At 45.7% G+C, this 27,731-nt stretch overlaps 1 protein-coding gene across 1 annotated transcript in view; it reads left to right on the top strand.

The window, feature by feature from the left end:
- Nucleotides 1-27,731, top strand: part of TDG (thymine DNA glycosylase) — a 259,153-nt gene that overhangs the window by 106,898 nt on the left and 124,524 nt on the right. The window contains exons 4-7 of the mRNA XM_069629918.1: nt 18,281-18,350; nt 22,182-22,317; nt 22,406-22,488; nt 22,574-22,668. Coding sequence (XP_069486019.1) covers nt 18,281-18,350; nt 22,182-22,317; nt 22,406-22,488; nt 22,574-22,668 — 384 coding nt within the window. The remainder of the gene's footprint in view (nt 1-18,280; nt 18,351-22,181; nt 22,318-22,405; nt 22,489-22,573; nt 22,669-27,731) is intronic.

Here is a 27,731-nt window from a genome sequence, read left to right as displayed (position 1 = left end):
GCGCCCTCCGTGCCACTACAGTAAAGACACTCCTGCCTGGGGGAAGAGTGGCCACAAAGAAGGGGTGAGTAACATGGTGGCACCACATGCCGTGCCAACATCATGTGGCGCAGCCTAGGCACCCTGCGACCCGCGGCTTGCTGCAGCAGGGGACTAAGCCGATGTGGCCCCTGGTGCTCCCTCAGGTCTCGGCACGATATAACATGCATACGGCAATTGTTTTTGTTCCAATGAGAGCACATAATGACTCTGGACAGCTAACTGCGTGCCATACATCTTTATAGACTTGTTTGCCTCGCCGCAACCCCTTTTTTTGCTCGAATTGTATCTACGTTCAGGCCCTGAAGTGCCTGTTTCTACCCTATATTTACGCTTTGCCTTGAAATGGACCCGGTTTTGGGGCCGAAACGCGTGTCGACAGATCTGTTCAAAATCTCAAACTTTATGCAACTATTTGTGTTCATGACTGACTTCTTGCTTGAATCCTACGTTTGAAAACAAGTATTGATATAGATCTGTTATTCTCATCTCCCTTTACCTATAGTTTGTGCTGCGCACCGTGAATGAGGTGACGCCCCCCTTTTTCTTTTATCATCCTCTACCTAACTGCTCACTGGATTACAACATCTTTAACGAGCCCACCACCACATTTGACCACAAAAATGCTGCCTAGTAATACTAGGCTGTCCACCACCACCCTAGGTATGGAATGTCTCCTAGGAAAATCATTCTCTCCCAACTACTTATCCATCCTACCTAGCACTAACATCCTGTGCAACCTTAGGCATAGGAATACCAAATTACGAGCGAGACTACCCAAAATATTCGAACCACCCGCCAGGTACCACACTGCCTGTGTCTATCGGAGGAATAAACTTGTAACTACCTCTACCAAAACAAATTGCTCCCCACCAAGCGCCACCACTTAGCGCACCTTTAGGACAGACCAACACAACAAACCTCTAATTACTCCAGCTGAACGCAGTAGTTCTGCCCACTCTACTCAACCTAAAGCAAGTCCAGCCCTCAAAGGAGCCCTCATTAATGCCAGGTCATTAGTAGCCCATGCTACTGAAATTGCTGACCTTCTACAAATAGATAACCATGACGACTTGGCCATCACCGAAACTTGGCTATACCAAGCAGCTGGCCCTGCCTTGATGCTTGCTGTGCCATCCGACTATACCATTTTCAGAGAAGATGGAACGAACACCAGTGGAGGAGGTCTAGCTATCATAGCGAAAGCTAACTTGCCAATGAGAATGGAACACCCTTGCACGTTAAATCGTGCAAATCCTTAACAGTTAAGTTGCTCATCTCAAACTCACAAACTATCACCATACACCTTATCTATAGGCCACCAGGCCCCATTGGCTCCTTCGAAGAGGACATATCTATGATCCTCTCGGATAACCTAAAAAATACCTCACAATTCCTTTTACTAGGAGATTTGAATTTGGGCTTCAACGATTATAAAGATGCCCAAGCTACAAACATAGCCATCGTCCTCTCGGAGCTCGGCTTTACCCAAAAAGTGACTTGGCCTACCCACAAGAAGGGCAGAACACTCAACTGGGTAGCCGACCATAATTGTAATACCACCATCTGTCCACAGATATGGACAGACCACGCTCTTATAGCCTTCACTATAGATACTAAAATCCACCTGGCCCAAAACAACCCTTTAGCACCTCCTACGCTAACAAGGAATAAAAAGAATAGAACTACCGACAAACTACTACTGCTAATACTCCCAACTTTAAACTTCTTGTCAGGCACACTAGATCCATCCACACTAGTTAATGAATTTAACTCTGTTATGGCCAATGCCCTTGACACTATCGCCCCTTTTAAAAATGAGGAAAAGTAAACCTAGAGCACACCTAAATGCCTGGTTTACTCATACCTAAAATCACTAAGGAAAGAAAAATGCAAGTGTGAATCCATCTGGAGGCGATCACCATCTGAGGCTAATAAAGTCATCCTTATTAATACTTCTACCAAATACAAAACCGAAATATGGCGAGCCAAACAGGAAAGTTTTGACAACAGAATATTGCAAGTTAAATCAGGTACGAGCTCTTTACAATATTAAAGAAACTGGAGAATCCTATCACAGTACCTGACAACTGTTATGTGGTGTTCTAACATACAAGAGGCTCTCGGTGACAAAATTGCCACTCACCAAGTTAAAATCAATAAGAAAAACGCCGGCCACCGTCCAAGCTGACGAACTACGCACTGTAGCTAAACCAGAACAGCGATTCAACTTCACTAAAGTATCCATACTGGTGGTTGAAAAAATAGTACTCTCGCTTAAACCGTCAAATTGTTGAGGCCATAATTGCCCTGCCCAAATGATAAAAGATGCTGCAAAGGACTAATCTCCCTTCATCTCCAAACTTATCAATGCGTCATTTACCTCAGGTACCATACCAAGTAATCTCAAGGAATCAAGGGTCCTCACTCTCCTAAAGAAGCAATTGTTAGATCCGGCTATACCCACAAATTACAGGCCGATCACCACAGTGCCATTTCTGCTAAAGCTATTAGACAGAGTGGCCTATTTACAGATTCAGAAATTCTTGGAGATAAACCAACTCCTCGGCACCCGGCAGTCAGGTTTCAGACCACACCACAGCACTGAAAAAGCACCTCGTGATCTTAAGGCCCAGGTCGATGAGCTCAGAGACCAGGGAAAAACTGCCTTACTTCTCCTCCTGGATCTCTTAGCAGCATTTGACTTCGTGGACCACAAGGTACTTTGAAAAGAGTCAACTGCACATTTCTCGCAACAAGCCATTGCATGGATTAAATCATTTTTAAGTGCGAGAACTATGAGGGTCTTCTCCACTTCAGCAGCCGCAGACCCCGCCCCTATCACGTGCGGTGTACCTCGGGGATCTTGTCTCCCCTACCATGTATAACATTTTACTAAGCCCCTGTTTGATGATCTGGACAATCTAGGAGTCACCTACACAGATGACACCCAGATTATCATCCCATTTTTGGGGGATTACAATCAGGATTTGGCCTTGGTGAATATGATATACCTCATCATCCAGGCATGCATGGCACGTCATGGACTATGCCTGAATAATGACAAAACGTAACTCCTCATCCTGGGGACTACATCCAACATTCAGAAACTCAGCCTGGACTACACTTCCATTGATATTGATGGCCACACAATCGAGGTCGCTAAGGAGGTAAAACACTAGGTTTTTACCTTGATTACACCCTTACTTTGGCAAAACAGGTGAATGCTATGGCATCATCTACAGCCTACACGTGTATAGATCTCCGGAACTTTACCTCTCTACAAACAGTTGCACCACTTTGGCAAGAGCACTTGTGCTGTCCAAATGGGATTACTGCAATGCGCTCTATTTGGGATCGAATAAATACATCGCAAACAAAATTCAAATACTTCAAAATAATGCCTTAAGGTCAACCCTAGGGATGACCAGAAGAGATCACATCTCAACAACTAGAAGACCACTAACATCTCGCAACTGTCGACAAAATCAAACTAAAAACTGCCTCCCTTACTTTCAAGTGCCTCAACAATGCAGCATCTACTTACCTAACAGAGAGGAAGAATCTGATCGAGACCTACCAGAGTTCTTCTACAAACTGCCTATCAGTTCCCGCCTTCAAAATGACCTCAATCGAGGGGGGTGGGGGGGATAGCTTCCCGGTCAAAGCTGCCCAACTGTGGAACTCCCTCCCACCAACCTTAAGAACCGCCCAATCCTACCTACACTTTAGATTCAATACCATCACCTGGCTTAAAGAAAATGACCTCTAGCTCTTGCATAACTTGCTCTTCCTTGTAACAGACCCATGTAACCCAGACTGAATCTTGCTTTGTTCATGTGGAATTATACCTGTAACTTAACATGTATCATACGTTGTATCTTTTTATTACACCTGTAACGAGGTAACTTGGTATGTTAACACTGTAAATACGCAACCTGTAACATTGTAACTATGTTAGCTGAAAGTATTCTTGTTCTCGCGCCCTGATACCTTCGGGTCTGCTGCGCGTTATAAATAAACAAATGCATGCATTGTCGTTCTGTAACAGGGAGGTTTCAGCAACTTTTTTTTGTGTGGTGCGTGACCCTACCATGTGTATTGCCCTTTTAAGACGGCCATGATTGTGTCATGGCCCGAGCTAATAAAAGGTTGCAGGCACGTGCAATAGAACGGCTGCAGACTCCAAAGAGGAACGACTGAGTCTGTCTCCCACTTAGGCCTGCAGGCCATGATGCCGTGGGGCACTCGTGCCAGCAAGGTGGCAAGGGTCCGCTTGGTCAGGGTATGGCCCACTTTGCCCCCCCTTAAGGCCGTGTTTCCCCCAGCAACCTCCTGAGGCACTGGGCCTACAAGGTGCTGGTGTCCCATAGCACTCAAGGGGGCCTGCTGGATGCCCATAGCCACACTCTAGCTTAGTCTCCAACCCCATACACCTTTAGCAGTTAAGCTTAATCATGATCACAAACACCAAGATTCCCAGGAGCCCACACGCATAGTCTCGGGCAAAGATTTACTTTACCTAATAACACCCTGGCTTGAAATAATCACGGTCCCCCAGCCACTACCACAGGGAGGAAGCTCACCGCAGAGCCCTCTGCCTACTGTGTAGCGTGTAGGGGTGCCATAGATGTCGAGCACTGCACTGGTGTTGCATAGATACGAAACCTGAGTAAATGAGCTTCTCTGGGTTCATGGATTTTGGGTATGGATGAAGCAGAGCCAGCCCAGGGTCTTTCATGCCCTACCCCCACCATTAGAACCTTTCTTGCAGCCTTGCCCGATGGTAAGGGGGCAGAATCTGCACGGCCGCAACTTCTATGGACACGTGGTTCTGTACAGGACCGTAGGGCTTCCTGGGAACGCCATGGCAGCGAATCCTCCGCAGAGCCCCGGTGTTGGGCAGAATCCTGTGAAGTGCCCTTAGGGACCACTACACACAATTAAGACTACAGGTGGCAATACGAGTTTTACCTTTAACTATGTTAAAGTGGTGGTAGTGGTAGCAGCGGAGCAGCCAGGCTTATCTCAAGAGTATGAGCAGTAGCAGAGATTACACAAAGGGACCACAATCACTGTGACTCAAGCAAACACGGACTAAAGGTTTCAGGTAAAAAATATAAATACATTTATTTTTAAACCATTTGTTGTAAACACAACACTTCTATTAATTCAAAACCACACGTAAAATGCACTACAACCAACCAATTCACTGTGGTACACTCTAACTCAAGGTAAGTACCCTATGTTTTAACGGACCGGTGTTGTGAAACAAAAGACGTTACCGGGAATACACTTGCAATCACTTTTTGACAGTAATGACAGTTCGGTCTTACTAAAGAAACGCGTATCCACAGCAAGAATTGTTACCGGGGCCAAAACCCACTTAGCACCCGAGTTAACCATTGAGAGTTGTGGGGAAAAAATCATAGGCAATACTTTTGTCAAGGCAGACAGAATCAGAGAACACTCGTTGACAGAAATTCAAGAGTCAATAGGCCGGAGCCAGTGTCAAGTGGAACCGGGTTCCTGTTGTCGAGGATCACAGTCGGACAGTTCACGATTCAACGTAGCCAGGAGTACTTAGATGTTGTCAACAGAGGAAGCAAAAGTCATAAGAAGGAGGGAAGACAAGGGCAAGCCTTGGAGATGAAGAAAAAGGGATTCACCCTAATTCCTCAAGCAGAACACAGTACCTTATTCAAGGAAGAAGCTGGTGCCACGGCAGTTGTTCCTGGTAGTTTCCTGCAGACCCACAGTTCCTGGATCTTCGGGACAAAGGAGGACGTCTGGAGGGGTCTGCACCACACAGGGATGAAGCCGGCAGCAGCGACGGTGAATAAAGGTGCGCTCCTTAAAAAACAGGAGAGGCTCTTCAGATGGCTATCCGGACCACTACAGCAGTGTGCAGCGATTTCGACCAAGAGGATCCTCTGGCTGTAGAAGATGAGCTGGTTATCCCCACCAGGCTCAAGGGAAGAAGACTCCGGACTGGATCTTCTCTGGTCGTCGAATGTAGATGGCTCAGGACTGCAGCAGGGCTTCTCCGGGACGGGGTAGTTGCAGCAGCCGTCTTCTCTGCTTCTCTTCGGTTCCTTGTAGTTCCAGTGGCGACTCTGACTTCTAGCCCAAGAGACCTGCCTTTTATGCGAAAATCCCCTATCCACACAGCCTGGCTGTCAATCACGCAGCAGGGGGGGGGGGTTGTCCAGCCCGGACAACCACCTCAGCCAATCATGGCAAAGTGTGACTTGCATTTCCTAGGATACCCTGTGTAGGGCGTGACTACACCCCTCCCTCACATTCAGCCCACCTAGACACCCAGTTGCCTAGAGGAGGGCTTTTTGGCAGAAGCCCGCCAAAAGACAGTGAACAAAGAAGGCAAACCTGGTTTGCCGCACAAAGTAAAACACAAGAATGACTTAAACAAAAAGAAATGGCGAATAAACCAGACTGGAGCCAAAAGAAAAAAGTATTTGGTCAAGCAGGTTTAAGTTTGAGGCTAATATAATAGCCTACAACAATACCACGTTTATATAGTATAATTGCGGTAGAAAAGTTAGGGTAGATACCACTGCCACCATCCAAGTCTAAATGTTAAGAGTGAAACAATGCTCTAGGAGGTACAGATAAAAAGGGCTAAGGATTAACCCTTTCCAGTACTCCATGTAAGATGGGGTGGACTGGATCTGTGGTTAAATTACTATGTATTAATGGCAACTTTACCCTTTTCTGGGGGACAGTAGTCAGCCTCAGAAATGGAGTTGGGGGGAGTCTGAAAGTCAACCCTGTGTCACTGCACTGAAGGTGCTGTGTAACACACAAAAGAAGGGGGCTACTGAAGTGGTGTACTCCAGAGCCCACAATCACAAAAACAGTAGAAATACACATGGCAAAACATGGGTAAGAGTGGGGAAAAAAGGGTACACTCTTACCAAGTGGAAAAAGAAACTCCAGAAATCCAGCAAAGCTGCTGAGGGACTCAGTAGGTAAGGGAAATTAGCCATTGAATGAGAATTCTCCCTAACACTCGGCTCCAGTGAATTGGGACAGAAGGGACCCCTGTGGCTCCCTGCTTCGCTGCCCCAGTGCATTCTGCTGTCCTGAATCTGCTCGCCATCATAAACCTACATCTTAATCTAGAAAAAAAAAACCTGTCGCATGATGTTTCAACAGAAAGCTGACATTCTAAATTCCATTATCCACCGGTAAAATGATGATCAGCCAAAAAAATGCACAAAGAAAATGAAACCTGAATTTGCAGCATCTTGAATTTTTCCAATAACATCCAAAACAAACATAACAATTGGGAGGTACCGAGACAGTATGGTGCTGCTTCAACCCTATAAAGTGCTCGTTGTATTTCCGCGGGGCCGGTTCTGTGCTTTAAAGGCGAGGACTTTATGTAGCGCTCTGCTGCCACCTTCTGGTCAGTGTTGCGAACTGCATGTCAGTCGTTAACGTGCTTCATGGTCCCACCTCTAGTTTCTGTGCAGGCAGGCCAATATGGAGCATAACTATTGACTGGTTGCGTGTCGGCTGCACAGCGCGTAGCCGCTAGTACTACTTCAAACTGCTCTGGATAAGCCTGCCTGAGTGATCCCTGGAGTAGACCCTCAGTTTTGCTAGTGCACGTAAAGTGCTGCTGTAATACATGCAGCCAGAATCAATGGGTGGTGCCATTCCGTTTTGTGAACTCTCGACCCCCCTTTACACTTTCTTTGAAACTCTGAAGGACTCTTAAGTGTTTTCTGCAGCGTTTACATATGATTTTGTGTCTGTCTGGGTTTTGTGGAGCACGACCCTATTACCTTCACGCCAAAACATTGCCTGGTTTCTGATGGGTTAAATGGTTTTATGTGCTGCATTTCTTTCAATAATGTTGGCCTCGCTGTGCGTGGACCTGTAAAAGAAAGCGGGTGGGAGGGCCAGTTTTCTAGAGGGCAGGGCCAGTGCCAAAACCAGTGCTGTAGGAGTGATCTTACCTGTGTGCCAGTGTGGGTGCTGGTGTTTGTGGGGTGGGATATGGGGGTACGAGCTAGCCATCAGGGCGGGTGGTCCCAGGGATGAGGGAGTAGCATCGGGGGCTTGATGGCAAATGGATCGGGTAGGAGTCTGTGTTTAGTTGCTAGCCCTTGTGGATAGTATGATGGAATGAGTGTGGTGCAACACTGATTGGCATTGAGCAGTGCTGGAGGATTGGGTGTGGCCCGACACTCTGCTGGGCACACTCTGGATGTTCTTATCTCGTCAGACATCTCCCTCTCCAACCCTCTAAGCACTCCTCTCTCCTGGACTGACCACCGGGTGCATGACAATTATGACAAAACGACACAGCTGAGAAATGCAGTGAGCCTCAACACTGCAGAAATTGATCAGTTAGAACATCTAATTAATGCTAGTCAAATGGCCACGTGCCCTGAATATCGGAAGCATGATCACGCTGTTCAAGATCCAGATCACCGCTCCATCCCTGATGGTCCTTCAGCCCTCACTGATCTTCTATAACGGGAAGGAAGAGGAACGGAGGGCAACGCTGATGCACAGGTGGGTGCAACATACAGAGTGGAAGGCACGTCATCCCGACACTTTACATCCCGCAGGGAAAAAAGGATGTTTAGCAGAGCCCTCAAGAGAAGAACTATGAGACCTCTGCAGGCTCAGGAGGGTGGCAAAAATATCTTTCTCCCCCTAAAATAAAAAAACACAACTCGCACATAACCGATCTGCAACCTATCCAATGAAGCCGGGGTGCTGGACTTGAATCAATTAGACGAGGAAAGTAAAGTGGCTCTCAAACTAAAATAAATCCCACCCAAACCAGTTAAGTTAAAATAGATGACAAAAACCGCAACAAAAAACCCAAAAAATGTGGTTACTCGAACATGTTGCATCTGTTGAAACTGAAACGTCGGGGTTAAAACCAGCTGGCAAAGATGCTATTGATGGCACTTCCTTAGCCATGGAAGAAGGAAACTTGGCGACTAAACAATCTCACTTAACAATGTTCTATCCGCTTATTCAAAGCCTGAAGGGAACTACTAGTGTAAAGACTCCTAAGGTGGGAATACTAAAGCCACACACAATAGATGCTTCTGTGAAGCGGACTACCCCCTCCATAGGAAATTCTGCTGATGGAAGTAAACGGATCCCTCACCAAGTTACACAGCTGGCATGGAGTGGTCGGTTATCAAGCGTGCCTTCTATTGAAATGGCAGTGAAGCCTTTTATTTGTTACCCCTGTAAGGGTGGAGTAGATGAACCCCCTTGTGCAGGTAGCAGTCCAGTTGCTGAACGCACGGTTGACAACAATACTGTTGTTGGCTGGTTAAGCGATACCTCAATAACTGGTAGATGCAAAATTAACAGATGATGTATGCTACAAGCCTTTAGGGAAATTCCTGCTTTAAGAATCCTTAACACTGAAGAAATTGACTGGGTAACCATTACCCAGCATAACAATACACGTATGATATGTCCGTTCCATACGGCCATCATTACAAAACTGATATGGAATCGTAGGTCAGACTTTATCCAACTCGGCCTGACTCCGCACATATTTCCATCTAAAGAAGCGGATACTAAATTCCTTGAGATTAGAGACAAAGAACCCATAGTGGTGACTGCTTCATCCGTTGATGATCAATTAACCGATCCTGCTAATGGAACTGCTTTGGAGCAACTCGCATCTTTATCAGCAGTCATCAAGAGTGGTCGTGGCTCACCACTTTGGTAAATGGCCTGAAAGCAGCTACCACTACTGCTACTCCAACGTCAGTGGCTTCATGGAACTCGTGTGGATTTTCCAATTTGAACGCATGGCCAACCTCTTCTTCCTATACTAACCAACTATCGATTATCCTATGTCAGGAAACAATGATGCTGCAGGAATTCAATGCAACTGGATAAAAGTGGGTTGCTGGGTAGACCTTATGGGGGGCTCTCCATATTAGTTAACAATTCTATGGATGTCTCGTCAAATGTGGTGGACTCGGCTGATCGGTGGAGGCAAAACTACATGGGCGACAGCCGTAATCATGCTAAACATTCTACTTGACATGGAAGAAAGGCCTCAACCTCCAACCCGGCAAACATGGAACATATGCTGCTTCATCCGGTACCATGAGAGTTATGAAAGAAAACCATTGAATCATTGCTACTCTTTTCTTAATTTATTGGACACTTGGAGCACGCACATCTTGTAAAAATCGTAAGCCCGATTAAATCAAGTAAATCAAATTTAAAAAAGTGGTAATGGCATTAGAAGACATCCTGGCTATAGAACTGGTGACGGCAGGGGGATTGCAGGACTCATACCTACTAATATCTTTATATTGGAACCCGGCGAGGAAATCCATCAACCAAATGGTCCTTCAATTAGACCAGATTCTTGAAAATGCCCAGCATATAATTCTGACTACATGATTCTCATAGGAGGTGATTTCAATGCGAGCTGTAGCCATCTAGCTGGCTCTCAAGGTCATTCCATAACCACTGCTGGTGACACACACTAACCCACAAGAGAGGAAATAAATGGGCTGAATACTGAGCACTCTGGAACATGCACCTTTTGGCTTTTGACTCCTCAGCATTACATTATACCTGGCACAGTGTCAACTATCGATCCGGGAATGGGTGACCATATAATCATCTCCACGTCGCTAGATCGAGCGTGCCTGTTATTACAGACGGCGCCTAGCTTGCAACTTGTAACCATTGATCGGCCTAATAAATCAATTTGTTGGAACTCTCACTTGGGTAAGAAACTGATTGATATGATCTCTAAAGAGCTTACTTTCTACACCTGTGGCTCTCTGACATGCGTGAATCTTCAACAACTTGAGGAAATGAACAATCAAATAATAGAATATTGACAAAATTGACCGAAGTTGAATCAAAAAATAGAACCATTCGGGTCCATCATTTCAATCCAGCAGTGAGAGATATAAAAAAGCTTAAAAATAGATTGATGCGAGAGCTTAAAATATTGAATTTATCAAGCGTAAATTACATCCAAAGGAAAAAAGATATGTAACCTTCAAATGAACCAATGCCGTACTCCTATAAATTCCCTTATTGTAGAAAATCAAAAAAATGTGTATACTCTGTCGAACCAGAAGAACCATTTGGGCATCGCTTAGGAAAGGAGAGTCTCCTAAAGAGAACACTCTTGCGACATCGATTTTCTCAGAAATTTGGACAGAATTTTTCTTAGACAAATATAAAATCCCCACCAATAGCAAAGATGTGTGGGATAGTGTTTGTCCGGATTTAAAGAGTAGTGTTTGCCCCTGGACGATTGAAGATGTGCAATGGGCAATTCCAGAGCCGTAGGGCCGGACGGCATTCCAGCCTGTGTGATAAAGCATGCCCCCTATTTTTGAGCTTCGATGACTAAATTTGATGATCTCTATCGGTCGAACAGCATTCCTAAATCGTGCCAGTCCAATAGCACAGCGCGTAGAGCGCTCGCTTCGACATCCGGGCAGAGCCTGCGGCAGGGCCAAACTCAGCCTTTCATCCTTCCGAGGTCGATAAATGAGCACCACACACCGTGGATAAGCAGCGCTCAGATGCTGAGGGTTCGTAGCGCTATATAAATGCTAAATTATTATTATGTCTAACCTCTATAATGGTCCCAATCTTTAAACCAGGCAGTCCGGCAGAACCAAGTAATTATAGAGCTATTGCCCTTCTAGATGCTTTGGCAACATTTTCTATACTAATATTGAAAGAACTCGATCAGCATATAAGGCTGCATTGTACCTTGTCACGCTTTCAGATCGGATTCAGAAGGCCGATGGGGACGGCCCTAAATGTCACCATCCTGGCACACATTCTTGCCAAGAGCCAGGTGTGTAACACAGGCCCGGTATACATGGCTGCGCTTGACCGGTCTTCGGCATTCCATTGCGTGATCCGGAATTTGCTGTGGAGAAAGATGATACAAGCAGGTTTCTCTGTCTTCCCTCAGTCTACCCTTCCTTGTCTTGTCGTCCCTAGAAACACTTGTGTACAGGCACGTTATAAATGACTTATTAGAGTCCTTCCTCTGTTTCGTAGTAAAATAGGTGGGGAAGAGGGACCCCTGATTGAAGTAGTTTCCTTTGGCGGTGGGAAGCAGAGAAGTCTTCATTGTAGTGTTTCTAATGGTCTATGCTTCCAGACTCGTGTGAACCCCGGCAGAAGGTAGCCGGCTGGTTATCCTTCTGCTTTGATCTTGGTTAGTCACTGTTTATCCAGTTTACAGTTCATTGAGCCTTTTCCTGATCGTCCGCTATCCTTTAGCAGATGGCTTAGTATGGAGTTGCATAGTTTGGTGGCCAGTAGAGAGAATGAAGATTCTCCTAGTAGTTTCCTGTTGAAGTTGTGAGCTAGAACTGGGGAGGCGTTATTGGGCCTTGGCATGTCCTTGTGACGGAAGCAGTCATTGCACTTCTTCCAGGACATTGCCCTCACCATGGTAGCTTTATGGGGCGATGAGGGGGTTTTTGGAATGTATTAATCTCCTGATGGGGAGCCAGTAGGGTTTGATAAGTGCATGGGTAGTGTGTTTAGATCTTTTAATCCGGTGGAGTAATCCCCCTGCTGCATTTTGTACCCTCTGTAGTTTCTCCACACTGTATTCCGGCAGCCTGATATATATAGGCTGTTGGCTGGCATAGTCCTCCTGCTCCGGACTAGCGATTTCACAGCGTGGCCCTATTGGTAAATAATAGGTAGGGTATGATGCGTTATAATAGGTTGGTGGTGGTTGTGCTTTAATTTTGGCTTCACCAAGGGTGCAAACCATTTTACCGCATTGGTAGCCATTTGGGTACTAATGTGTTTTTTATTTATTTATTTTTAAATCCTCCTCGCCCTTTTCCTTTTCCGGGGCTTCCCCTTGTCTAGGTGACCACGAGGTAGGCTCAAAATGGCCGTTCTGACCATGTGTGCTCTTTGTGAGAACATCATGCTAGCCTCCATACTGGTCCTAACTGGTTTAGGCTAGTATAGGTCCCTTGACTAGCCCTCCAACTTCCTGTGGTGCTGGCAATGGCTGAGTGGCAGTCCAGTGACCGACCTGTATGGTTCTGCCCCACCACCTTTTTGTGAGTGATTGGGTGCCCCGTGGCCAATCCCTTTCAGAGGGATATTCGGGGCCTGCCCTGCCCGTAACTTCCTCTTTCTGCTGTGCTCCTGGAACTTGGAGGTGGCAGGTCTGACTTGCTGAAGATTTTTTTTTATTTGTATTTTAGTTTCACAAGGACTAACATCAATACGTGAGAATCTTACAAAATGATGCGACTAGCCCAGTCGGTGGAGAATAAAGTGTCCTCAGTTCCCAGGCACAGTCTAGGGTCTTGCTAATAAAAATAAAAGCGAAGAAAAAAATGATAAAAGCTGTAAGGCAATTAAAGATGTTACTACACAATGAGCTTCCTGGTGGTTTTATAAATGTTTACCCCAATCCACCCAAACCGTTTGCGGAGACCAGCAAGAAAGCACTTCATTAACCGAATGCTCAAATGCAACCGCCTCTACAACTATTGACATCCAATTACCATGATTGTCGGGTTACTAAGATTATTTGGAAACTTAAAGAATGATTATTGTACTCCCTTGTTCCCTTCCCGCTTTGAATCACTCTACCTGTGTATAAGCACTGTATGGTTAGGTAAATCCTGTCCCATTTTGCCTAAACGTCAGGAAGGTGAGCCATTCCTATTCCCATATGCCTGCCTCCTCTGCCCCCGGTCCCATCTGGTGAATCAAATCGCATGTGTATGTGCTCCATTTTGTTTGGTTTTGTGGCCCTTGTTTTCTGCCATACCTGTTGTGGTTCGTGTGCCTCCCTCCCTCCGTGCAGCCCATTGGTCCGTGTGCCCTCTTGATGTGCGTTTAGCTTGGGAAAAGTAAAAAAAGTGCACTGCAGCATTTAAACGCAAATTCATTCGATGTCGTATCGCTGTAAACGCAGTATCATTCACTGCTAAAGTTTGAATGTAGAAAGTGTGTCGAATGGAGTCACTGTGGTATAGTTGAATTTAGAAAGTGTGCCTAATAGCGTCACTGTGGTATAGCTCAACCGCTATTAGAGGAACAGTTAGAGCAGACGGAACATAGTGTGGATGAAATAGATGTAGAGAATGGAACGGATTGCGTGGATGCAACAGACCGAATGAACGGAACAGATGGAGCAGGCGGAGCAGATGGAGGTGGATGGAACAAGTGGATGGAATGGAAGAAAGGATAGTCGACAGAGTGGAGGTAAAGGAAGGAGTGCATGGAGTAGATGGAATGGATATATCTCGATATATCTCTGTATCTCATATTTATGCTATGTACCTGTATCCCCATGTTATCCTGTCTCTTTATATATGTATGCTGTTATGTACGCCCCCCTGTCCTGCTCTCGTGCTTGGTCGAAGGCAGTTTACTGTTAACCACCATATCGCACCAGTACGCTTACGATCTCCTATACATCATCATTCAACTAGAACACAGCTATACTATGACACATTCAGTATATCTGTTCTCATACTAACATGACCCCACAAACCCATCCTCCTAATAAAACACAGGTAGCTGAGCACATACCGCTAGCTTAGGCGTCTCCTCAGGCCTAACGCAGCCAGAATTCCGTCTGGGTGCCCACCCTCCAGACGGAACACATCCAACTGATTTCCTCAGCACCACACCTACCGCTAAGAAGCAGCTATCATGCAACAACCACACCAGCTGCACACATCCGGTGCGCCCACGCACTATGACACTCTACATACATGAACTGCGGTTCCCGAGGGCGTTCAACCAGCCAACGCTTTGAGATCATACCAATGATACATAAGGCGCTCTATAAATGCCAAGTAACATAACATATGTGACTCAGAGGGGTGCCGTGAGGCGCTCGTAGTCTTATTGGGAGACCATTCACTCCGACACAGAGAATGGCTCCATAAGGCAAACGCTATGCACACTCTAGCTGCTAGTAGTAGGCTAGTCGCCATGTGTGCGAGTCTGCTATAGGTCTCCCCATTTATCCCCAAAAAGAAGCAATAAGGGGGTCGGGGGACTCTCAATCACCCAGGCCAGTACCTCTTTCCAGTCAATGACTGGATTGCCGGACAGTCCCACCAGACGTGCCTGTAGCGGCCAGTGGTACCGCATCCCCTCGAGCACCGAGGACTCCTACCCGGAAACACCTTAGGGAGCCTGTCTGGAGAAAACTCCCACCGTAGCATCAGCCTGTACCCAAGCATCATGGATGGCATTGCTGCTGAGGGCCGACATATGGTAGTAGGCCAGGGGCCTGTCCTGTGCCCAGTGCAGTCGGGCCCTTTGCGCTTTTCTATCATTGGCTTCTACTAAAGCTGAACACAGTTTCGAAGTCGGGCCTCCGGGCCCCGTGTGCGAGTTAAGGACCTGTTCAAAAGCAGTTAAGGGGCGACTCAGAATGCCTCCAGGTGCACGCAGTCTGGACTCCCTGCAATCGGAGATGCATGAAATTGGACATTGGGCCACCACCCAGTTTTTCGCCATGGTCTAACTTGGCAAGGAACGTTCCCAGTTGTCCTGCTCTCGCCAGACCGGCTGAAAATCGAAGCGCTTCGTTGATCTGGTCCCTTATTGGGGGAGCCCACAGACTACTCAGAGGGGGGAGGCCGGGCCATGATCCCCTTAGGTAGTGTGGTATGTTTCCATAACCTCCACAGTGTGGCTAATATGGGGTGCTTCCTAAGTGTCTGCGGTAGTCGCCAGCTAGGCACCCACAACCACTTCTCTATAGTGACTGGGGTCATTCTCCAGGGTGACCCATTGTCCTAATTAGTATTCCTGCAGGTCTCGGAAGCCCACCCACGCCTGTCTTTTGGCAAAACGAGTCTACTTTCAGCTACACGCGGTTTCCCATCGTCCCATAAAAAGTTCAAAAGGGTTCTTTTCGACACTGTCCGAAAAACAGTGCCTGAAACGTTAACAATGGCGTGGGAGGATGTTATTTCTGCTGAAGCAGTTTCCCCACTGGGGTCTCCCGTGGCCTTCCTTGGCGTTGGGTGTCGCAGCCTCTGGGGTAGATCTGTAGGTCCCTCCTGCAGTGGGAATGGAACTTTATCCTTCTCCATTGTCTCCTATTGGACCTGGGCCTGACACTTTCCTGTGCGCCCCCGCCCCTGTCCCCTGTCCCCCTGGGGCTCAGTGAGGTCTAGACTAAGTGTCGCCCTTCTTGTACTTACCGGTGATCTCATTTCTGCAATGCTGAAAGTACTTGAAACACTGGAACTGGTGACCATGTGTATCTTTTTCCTTGACATGTGCCCGGATGGGGCTGTTGATAAAATGTTTAAGGATTCTTGAAAGCTTTTTGTTATAGGTAACTATGCTCCCATCCTCTTCGTGGGAAACTGTGCCTTAATGCAGTTAATTAGTCCCTTGGAGGCCTAAATGAACACTGCGGAGAGGCGCTTCTCCTGCATTGTGGTGGCTTTTGGCGATGACCTTTGTCTAATGCAGACAGATACATTTGGATGGATCCACTATTAAGGGTGCAATATGGATGCTTTGGGTGGCTAGTAAGTGGCGGGAACGTGCATGGGAGATGGAAAGGCGCAACCATTTGAGATAAATGTTATAAGATGCAGACTCGTGGCTGGTTATGATTTATATAGCGCCTATACACAATGTGATTCAAAGTGCCTCACTGCAAGGGAGTGAACAAGGGAAAATACAATGCCATTCTTACAGGCCATGAACAATAAAAGTGCCTGGCGACATTTCAGACAGTGCAAGAGTTAAGACCTAGATAAGGAAGGGGGGAGGGGGAGAGTGGGAAGGAAATGGAGACGGACAGGTGACTATCGTACTATATCTGATGACATTTCTGGTAGACTCAGAGATTAATGAGGTGAGGGAGGGGGGAGGAGAAAGGAGGGAGAGGAACAAAACAAGCGACTATCGTACTAGGCCAGATGACATTTCAGATAGTGCTGGAGGGTGGGGGGGACAATTAAAGGGAAGGGAAAGGAGACAAACGTGTGTTGCTATCCTACTAGTTCCAGGGACAATTCTGATAAAGTGCATAGAAAAAAGAAAGTAAAGGAGGGCAGAAGTGTGGAAGTAGTAAAACCCTTTTTATCTCTTGAATGTCCCTCAAGGCAGCAAACCATTAAGTAGCTCCTCCCACATTTCTCCCACTCTTTTCTGAGCTTGTCCAATAAAGATTTTAAAAGCACAGAGATGGTTTTCTGTCATGGAGTTATTGCAACAATTGCTCAACTAACATGGAAGCACTTACTGAACAAACATAGAAAGAACTTCTGTTAGGTGAACACATGATGATCAAATGCATTCCATCCCCAAATATTATAACGTACACTTCCAGAGTTGTTGTTTATTTCACAGAACTTCAACCTCAAAAGGGAAGCACTTACAAATATATAAAACGCAGGTGCCCACCTTGAAGCTGTATTTCTGTGATGTTCCAAGACATCTGAAATTCAAAACTGCAATGTTCAGCCAGTGGGCCTGCATCACTGCTCTCATCTGAGGCTGTTCCTGGTATGGGCACTGTGGTTTAAGTCAAGTGTGAAATTGCCTTCTTTTAATTACCTTTTGAGTACTGAATGAGCATCATCGATTCCCTACTTTTCAGTGCGATCATGTCATGGCCATTGGGCTGTGATGTTTTTGAAAAAAGGACAAATTGAATTGTTTCAGTCTGAGCGAATTAGCAATAATCAATTTTCAAAGCCATTACTCTTGGGTCTAGGCAGTAGCAGTGCTATTCTTGGATCAAATTGTCAACATCAGGGTGTGTGCGCGTGTGTAAGGTGGCTGACAGCATTATTAAGGCCTACAAATATTTGACTTGTCAGTGGTGATCGATAATTGACACTTGGTGCATAAGAAAAGATGTGCGTGTGGACAATGATTTGGCACGTGACTTTTGATGCTAGTTTAGTAGTTTACAACTAATATTGACCCCTGACGTGCCCTATGATTAGGGTGAGATGTCATGGGTATTGTTGAGATGAGTGTAGTGTCTGATGCTCTGTGGGTGGTGATGGGGGAGAGAGGGCAATGTGGTTGAGGTGTTGCTGAAAGGCTGGTTTTCTTACTACCAACAGCAAAGCAAATTATGAACACTAAAGTCAATCAATGGACTTGAATTGGGAAAGCACATGTTCACCACCTGCTGGTCTTGGTGTTCCTTACTTGAAGCCTCATGTGCGCTATTAAAAGAGAATTCTTTGCTTTGCAGATTGGTATAAACCCGGGGTTAATGGCAGCTTACAAAGGACATCATTATCCTGGACCCGGGAACCACTTTTGTAAGTATTTTTCTTTTTTGTTTGCGCATCCTTTCCTGTTTTGTGGGGGAAAGTGTACAATAAAACAGTGTTTTCTTTTTTAAATGTTTTTTCTTCTGGGGAATTGATGGCATGAAAGTTGATGGACCTGCAGCCTGTGAACGTTTTTGGGCTATGAAACTAAATATTTTCAGCCAAGAAATCAATGTGAAGCTCATTTCTGCCTACACGTTCTTGACTAAACGCACACATAGCCTTTCTAAAAAGAATTGCTAATGGTTTGTATTTCATTCAGTTGGAAAAGCAGAAGTTGCGGCATGGCCATGCTTGAGCCAACACTTCTCCTCTTGGCAGCATTCCATATGGAACCCCTTTTTCACCAAGATCGAAGGAAGCAGGCCATTTTAGGATACTGATGTGCTTACTTGATGTTCCAGTCTAGCCCTCTCCTCATTCACACTCATCCTTGTATTATCATGATGTTGTGTTTGCATAACGCTACAGTCCAAAGGGGGATCCGGTATCTTTTTCAATCCCCCAAAGTGGCGTCTGAGGATCCTCAGAGCTTCCCTGTCCCGCAGAATAGTGGGTTCCTTCTGGGGTGTTCCTTCTGGGGAAGGGTCTCCTCCATTGATGGTGTGAGGACTGAAGTGCTAAAGGACATCATTGGCGAGATACTGACTGCTCTAATGACCTTTATCCAGGATGAGGATGCTCCGAGGTCCCAACTCCTATTTACACAAACACTGGGCCGAGGAAGTGGGTGACTTGAGTGTTGCAACATCCTCTTACACCCATCGTACTGGACATGTCCCGCTAATCGGGTCAGGCAAAGTGAGACCTTTGATGTTAAGTACACTCACCTGATACCAATTGGCTCTCCTCACATGAATAAAAGGTAGCACCCAAAGACACCCTCTGAGCAAGGCAGAACACGAGTACGAGCAGGGCTTCTGGGACGAAGGAAAACCTACTGGAGCAGGACGATGGACCAAGCGACACGAGCCGCTGGTAGGAAAACCCCAGAGTTCTTTACTGGAGGTCGTTGCCTCTGACAGGCCATGAAAAGACACGTGGAGAAGGCCAGATCCCACAAGTGAAGATTGCATTGTGTTCTAAGGTCGCCAGCGACCCTCCTGATTGAACGGTAGGGGGAGGCAAGGCCAACCCTGTGGTACTAACCTTGACTCATGAATCATGAATAGAGAAAAGCAAAAAGAAACGCATACAGCTGTTGAGTTGGTAAAGTGACCTGAAAGACCGGTCTCTGTGTGTGTGTGTGTGTGTGTGTGTGTTTTAAAGGTTTGAGATAGCAACAATATATCGCAAGTGGTGGCGGCACGCGCGTGTGAATGAAAGGCGACGAAATGCAGACCTGTGAATTAATTTTGAAGTAAAAGAAGGCTGAGAAGACTGCGATATTAAGTAACAGACTGGTCCGGTGAAAGAAAGTAGCCCACTCGAAAGTCTCAGTGAAAGGTGAATTGTTTAAAGCAATACGGCGTATGAACGGCTAAAGTGAAATAAGTGAACTCCCAGAGAAGGGGGACAGTGAAAGTTGAACTGTAAACATTTAGTCTAAGTGGTCCAGCTGTGGTCTGAAAAGGAAACTACGCATATTCGAAAGTCTTTGACATTTGAAAGGGGTCTGAACCTGATAGAGGGAGACCTCCAAAATGAGACGCTTGGAGAAGGGAGACCATTGCTTGTTTGTGTTGAAAGGTCTGAGCCTAGCCGAGGGGGACCTTTTGTGAACTGTTTTGAAGACACATTTTTGAAGGCAAAGAAAAGAGACAGGCCTTGAACCACGTGCTGGAACGTTTTTTTTGTGGTAGGTGCTGAGCCAGAGTGCGTCATCCTGCCTAGAGGGGCCGCCTTACTCCTTGAGGTATAGCTTGGGGGTGGAGAGCTGCTACAACCACCTTTATTCATTTGACCACTGGTTTTTCCTTTTGCATTCATTCCTCCTTTTAAAACTTTTTATGCAAGAGCTAGGGTAGGTATTAGCTTTTGTTAGTATATGCCATTTTGATTTGACAGACTCCACTAGGACTGCATTATTTATTATTTTATGGTCGAGACTACCACCATCTTAGTTATAGGGCAGAATAGGAGTTTCCCCAACCATTTCAATAAAGGTTTTACACACTGTACCTATTCACAAGTGTCATACTTGTGATACTATGCCTCCTCTACACACACTATTGCAACGGCCCATACCAATGAGTCAACAGGCAGAATGTCCAAACAACTTCATGGCACACTACTGCAACTGCCCCATATCCATGAGTTCACAGACAGAACGGCGAAACAACTTCATGGCACACTACTGCAACGCGTTATTTCATTCGCGGGTTGCCCCACACTGCGGTGATAATCCCTCCTACCAAGTGGGGATATAATATCTATTTAATCAAAAGAAGGGACATATACATACTAATTAACACAACATGTTACCCTCAGGAATCTGAAAACTGATCCAACAGCCACTAAGCAATTGTGAGCTGTATGCAGTCTAATAATTGATATGTATCCAAAATTTAAAATATATTTTAATTCATTTGCTAAACAGCACAAGTATCAAAAAACATTTTTCTAAAAAAATGCATTTACACCACATAAAAAATATACAATGATTAAAAGTGGTGATTTCACCACACAAACTCAAGTTATACAAATACTTGAAAACACTACACAGTAGCAACTCAATTCCTCTTGCTTACTACTGTGTACAACAAATTAGCCCGACTTATATAAGTTTGTCCTTGATGTTACTATTAACTGGACATTCTTCAGGGGCAGAAAATTGTCTTGTGCTTCCTGTAGACTTTTCTTTATGGTCTCGGTTCCTATAACTCGGTCCCAATAGTGGTTTCTCTCTCTCTTGGGAAAGGTTTAATGGATCTTCTCAGACCCACCCAGGGGCAATGTATTCACAATGCAGGTTGGGTATGGACTCTTCATATCCCTAGGCTGTACGATGTTTGTACTCTCTAGGATCTGTAGTCTTACAAATAGGCTCCCAAACCCTGGTTTCTGATCCACTCAATGGAAAGGAAGGAGTCTTCCCTCTCTCACTGATTTCTGTGTCCCGTCCACAGTCTGCTGTTTCTACTACACTACTGCAACGCCCCATAACCATGAGTCAAACTTCATGGCACACTACTGCAACGCCCCATATCCATGAGTCCACAGGCAGAATGTCTTCATAGCACACTATTGCAACTGCCTCATATCCATGAGTTCACAGGCAGAATGTCCACACTACTGCAACTGCCCCGCTGTCCAGTCATTTGGTCGACAGACAATTGGTCGACAGACAAATGGTCGACGCATTTGGACGAAAGACACATGGTCGAATTTTTTTTATTTTTATATATATTTTTCAGGTTTTTGTTAAGGAAAAAAAGGGTTTTTTTTTAGCAAAAAAAGGGGGTGGACACAGGCAGAACGTCCAAACACCTTCATGGCACATTACTGCAACACCCCATATCCATGAGTCCACAGGCAGAATGTCCACACTTCATGGCACACTCCTGCAACTGCCCCGTATCCAGGAGTCCACAGGCAGAATGTCCACACTATTGCAACCCGAGTGGCATTTTATTTGAAAGCAATGCTCTTTCTTTATTAACGGGTCGCAGGGAGTTCAGGTTACTCGGCGTGACTTGGTTGTGATTTCCACCACTTGACTATAGAGTTCTTCTAGGGCACGTGATACTCCATTATTTGTTGTCACTTGGGGCAGTGTCTGTGATAAGGTGGGGGGGTGGTTGGGCAGGGGGATGGCAGTAAATGAATGTTGGGGTGCTCTAGAGTATGTAAGTAAGATGCATTCTGGCTCCTTTGCAGGGAAGTGTCTCTTTCTGTCCGGATTAAGCGACCAACAGTTGACTCATACAGATGACCATTCGTTACCGGAAAAGTTTGGGATTGGCTTCACAAACATGGTAGAAAGGACCACGCCAGGGAGCAAAGACCTCTCCAGGTACGATGCATCCAACTCTAGGGGGGAGGGGCCATCATTGGGCTGATTACTTTTTTGTGTGTTTCAATTGTATGTTGTGCTTTTTCAGCAAAGATTTTCGGGAAGGCGGGAGGATTCTCTTGCACAAGTTGCAAAAGTATAAACCCAAGATAGCTGTTTTCAATGGAAAATGTGAGTATTCAATGCTTTACAGGAAACAGTCCTTCATCCGCTCCAGAATGTTTTTTTAGTAAAACCTGGTTTCCCATCTTTCCAGGTATCTATGAAATGTTTAGTAAAGAGGTCTTTGGGATCAAGATAAAACAGTTTGACTTTGGGCTCCAGCCACATAAAGTCCCCGAGACTGAAACGGTAAGTACTTTTTTATGCCAAAAACTTTGATCTGCAGTTTCTCTCCAACATTGGCTGACAGTTGAACTACGGGAAAGCATGTAGAGTCTTCTTAATTGCGCACCCCTTAACTTCGGATTTGGTTGGTGGCTATGCTCATGAGCGCTTGGATTGGCTGTGTTTTCTGTGTATAAGCCCCTCCTTCCTATCCAAGCTTTCTTACTATCCTGGCTGCGTAGACATAAACGCACCTGGCTGCTGAACCGTGCGGCTCTAGTTCTTTCCCATTCATAATTCAGTTAGGCCAATCTGTTGCAATCCTCATCACTGTGCGTCTTTTGGGATTTTATCGCCGTTATGGTGATTGTTTATTATATCGCACCTATACACAATGTTTCAAAGCGCTTCAGTGTCCGTGAGTACCTTGATGGTTTTGCTTTTCCTCTCGTAGATCACAGATGTTGGGAGGGATTTCCTGAACTACCCTACCCTTGTGGCTCTTCTGAAGGCCAACCTTGTGGAGGAATAAGGGCTTTTCACACTGGGTTTTACCACGCTCTCTTGGTATAGCGTAGCCTGTGCAGTAAAGCGGACTTGGTAGGCATGTACAATTTTATATATATATTTCTGAGGCTTGTGGAATCTTCTTAGATCACATGCTGTGCATAGGCCGACATCTAGTGGAAGCTGCGGAGTATTACAGTTTGTTTTTCGAAACTCGAAAATGGGCGTCGACACAGGGCGTGCCAGTAATACTATCCCTAGTGTGACGTCCACTGTACCCAAGATCCCTCACGCGTCTAGGATCCAAATAAAACCAGACCGCTAAGGAAAACAGATCAACTGTTTGTCTCCGTAGCTACAGGCAGAGAGGGGGATCGCGTCTCGAAAGGTGCCATCTCGAAGTGGATTATTAACTGTATTCAGCTGTGTTACTCACTCTCTGAAAAGACTCTGCCTTTTACGCCAAGGGCCCACTCTACTAGAGGCATTGGGGCCACTCTGGCTTTCATTGTACCCCTTGACACCATTTGCAAAGCAGCTTCTTGGAGCTCTATTCACACTTTTACTCAGCATTACTGCATTGACACCCATTCCAAGGCAGATACACAAGTGGGACAAGCGGTTCGAAGACACTTATTTGCTCATGACCCTTCTCACATCCCACCTCCTTCTGGTACTGCTCGCTAATCTATGCACAGCATGTGATCTAAGCAGATTCCACAAGCCTCAGAAGGGATACATTACTCACCGTAATCGTATTTCTGATGCTTGTATCTGCTTAGATTCACATGCGACCCACCCTTCCTCCCCTCCGAGAGAAGGCGCATGATTGCTTGTAGTCTTACCTTCTGTCTATCTGCTTGGATTATCTGTACTCGCGCTACTCCTCATGCTACCTCATGTCAGAAAAAATACAATCTGAGGATCCTAGACGCGTGAGTGATCTTGGGTACAGTGGACGTCACACTAGGGATAGTATTACTGGCACGCCCTGTGTCGACGCCCATTTTCGAGTTTCGAAAAACAAACTGTAATACTCTGCAGCTTCCACTAGATGTCGGCCTATGCACAGCATGTGAATCTAAGCAGATACAAGCATCAGAAATACGATTACGGTGAGTAATGTATCATATATATATATATATATATATATATATTTATTTATTCAGAGTTTCGTTCCTCACAGAGGTATACAAATGGTTTATTAGGCTAAAGGACACATGCAGGTAAAACACAAGCATGCTATAAAATACGAACCCACTTTTATATACACCTGTGTATACAAATTAGGGTATGGATAGCATGAAAGGAATGTCACTTGTTATGCCGCTTTTCGATTCCAAAATTAACCGTGGAATACTCCGAACCAACCACTTGATGGCGGCTTATGCAAAGCATTTGACAAATACAAGCCACAGAAAGACGAATAATGCGCAAGTAATGCTCGCCATATGGAAAGTAAGTAGTAAGTAGTAGCAGGGAAACAGCAAAAGATCCTTACGATACTTCTAGTCTCTAGTTCAAAAATGTCTGATGAATAACACAATGTTGGAGACCCTGTTAAGCAAAATGGGCACAAGCTGGCAGCTTGGGCCAGAGGTAAGAGTTGACACCCTGGGCACCTACTTGCACTCTGACGCTCTGGAGCGACGACTTGGTTTGAGATAACCTTTCACCCCACAGTACTGTAGGTTAGAAGAAATGTTTGTGGATGGATTCTCCTCGATGTTGCAGCTCTGGACCTGACCTCCGGATTCCTTGGTCTGGTGACGAAAGGCAGGACAATGGATGGGATCTCGGCAGCAGTCTCGAGAAAGGACCTCTGGCACAGATTTCTTCATATTCTCTGGTCAGTCTGCGGTTTTGGCACCTTTTCTGCAGCACCAACAAAGGACACAATTCGCCCGGTCAATCTTCTTTGGTTCCTGGAGACCTGCAATCTGATGAGGGGACTTGGACGAGTCGTTTGTGACTCTGTAGGTTCACCTGGAGCTCAGCAAAGACTTGGACGGATTCAGTTTTTCAAAGACGATGCACTTCAATTAGGTCAGAGGTCGTCGGAGGTCGTCTGCTATTTGCGGTCTGCAGTTCTGGAAAGTCACAGGACCTCGGGAGATTGCTCAGATTGTAGTTCGACTCAGGACTGGTTGTTCACACCAGTCAAAGGGAAGGAGCCGTCCCCTTCCGAGTTCCACTGCCGCATAGAAAACGGGGTCAAGACAGCAGTGGTTGTTTCAGTGTTGCATAGGGTCTTCAAGCGCCTCTGGTTGTCTAATTCTTCAGTCACTTCAGTTTCCAGTGGTCGACTTGCCTTTCACCTCAGGAACCTCACCTTTTATGCAGTTTCAGCACAATCCTCTGTAATCTCAGTAGTTTACAGAAAGGGGCGGGTGGCTGTCTAATCGGGACAGCCAGACCGCCACTGGGAGCTGGTTCCATTCATGCACTGTCTGTTGGGGAGAATTTTAATTTCAGTGCTCAATTCCTCCCACATTAGAGACCCCCAGCTATTTTGCTGGACTTTAGGACTTTTTAATTTTATCCCTGCAGTGATTCCGGCCTTTTTCTCTCTCATGTGTTTTTGACCTGACTTGGATTATGTGTTTCCTCTGTTTTTGGAGTATTGACAAACTCCAAAGTCATCTCCTTTTTGTATGGTGTCACACAGCACTTTCAGTCCAGTGGCAGAGATATTATTTAGATTTGAGGTTTAAATACCTTTTTTCTTTTAAACCTTTATTTTAGTTGGCAATTTAACGAGTACAACTGAAAGTATATGGCATCTCACAAAAAGTATACATACACAACAATCGCAATGTTACAAAACAATCCAGTTTATATCACATATAGGAGTTAAACTTCATTGTCATCGAGTCAGTCATAAGGTACAGCTGTTCTTAACTCAATCGCTAGATGCATTTCTAGCCAGGTAAGAGCGGTAGTCCGCCCAGATGTCAGGAGGTCTGGCTGTAACGGGGAGGGTGGAAGCATATTGCTCCTTATTCCCATGGGCCCAGGTCAGTGCAAGCAGCCATTCTTTCTCTCTTGGGGGATTCCCATTCCTCCACTTCAGAAGTAGGGTTCTTTTGGTGATCGTGTAACCCATGTTCACAAACGCTCTGTGGCTTTTGCTCTGAATATTAGCCCACAGCCCAAATAGTGCTACGAGTGGGTTCTTCTCCACCGGGGAGCCCACCACATCAGACATGTCGCAAGTTTTATTCCAGAAATCTTCCCATTGAGGGCACCCCCAGAACATGTGTAGGTTATCTGCTGATGCGGAGTGGCATCTGGGGTAGTACTGCTCTGCAGGTGGGGACATTTTGGTAAGCCTAGCTGGGTATAGTAAAGCCTGTGTAGTACTTTAAATTGCATGAATTTAAACCTGAAGTTGAGGGATAACCTCCTAGTGTGAGTGCACATTGGCGACCATTGGGCATCAGTAAGGTCCATATCCATTTGTCTGGACCAGCGAAATAATGCTCGCAAGGTATGGGGAGTCATTTTTTTCCAGTATAATTTTGTATAAAGTAGATGGTGTTGGGGAGAATTCGCAGAAATGTGCTAATTCCCTTCTACCTTAGAGACCGCTAGCTCTTTTGCTGGACTTTAGGACTTTTTTTTTAATCTTTCATGTCATTTTAATGTGATTTATCCTGTTTCTTTTGGTTACGGAGTCATGACAAACTCCATAGGCATCATCTTTGCAGTGTCACACAGTGCAGTGGCACAGGGAAATCTCTTAGATTTCCCAAAGGTTTAAATGCGTTCTCTTGGATGAACTACTGTTTCCAAGAGCAGTGAAGTGAAATTGACTTTACTTACGTTTTGTAACTTTCTAGACCCAGCACACACTATCTTACAATAGGGTGCTGGAGGGGTTGCTTAGTATCCCCTTTGTCTAGTTTCTCATGTAACATTTTTTATGTTACCCTTTCTAAAATTAATGGCTGAAGTGGTTTGCTTTTTACTACCATTGTGTTTTTACCGCGGGCTGCGTTCGCAGCCACGGTAAGGCACCAATGGGTGCCCATTTCGTCAAAATGGCCCAGTCGTCTTTTTTTTTTTTTACCATTTCTTGTTGGAAAGGTCCTTCTTGAGATTTAACTCTACGTGCCAAACCAGGTTTATTCTCTGTTTTGTCTTTGGTGGGATTCACGAGTGAAGCCTGCCTTTGGCGCCAGTATGTATGGCAGGGGCAGGAAGTGAGGGAGGTGCCCAAAACTCCCTGTGCTTAATCCCCTTGGTTACAGGAATGCACCCAAAGGTGATTGGTCGCTGGCTGTTCAGCAAGGACACCCACCCTACTGTGTGATTGACAGCTAGGCTGGAATGAATGCGAGAAACTGGCATTAAAATGCAAGGCTTTTTGGCTTGGAAGGCAGAGTCGACCACTGGACAAAGGAATCCGAAGAACTTGGAAGAGACGCCTGCTGCAACTCCTGTACCGTTGGTTTGCTCGGTGAAGCCCTGCTGCTGTGCTGAAGCTCCGAATTCGCCTTTCCTTGCTTCTGGGGGCAGTGCGTGCCCTCCACTTGCCTCATCAATTCCCCAGTGCCTTGCCTCATCAATTCCCCAGC

This window comes from Ambystoma mexicanum, chromosome 12 (genome assembly GCF_040938575.1).
Source record: "Ambystoma mexicanum isolate Mex_15411 chromosome 12, UKY_AmexF1_1, whole genome shotgun sequence".
Classification (NCBI taxonomy): domain Eukaryota; kingdom Metazoa; phylum Chordata; class Amphibia; order Caudata; family Ambystomatidae; genus Ambystoma; species Ambystoma mexicanum.
This window is presented reverse-complemented; position numbering and strand designations above follow the sequence as displayed.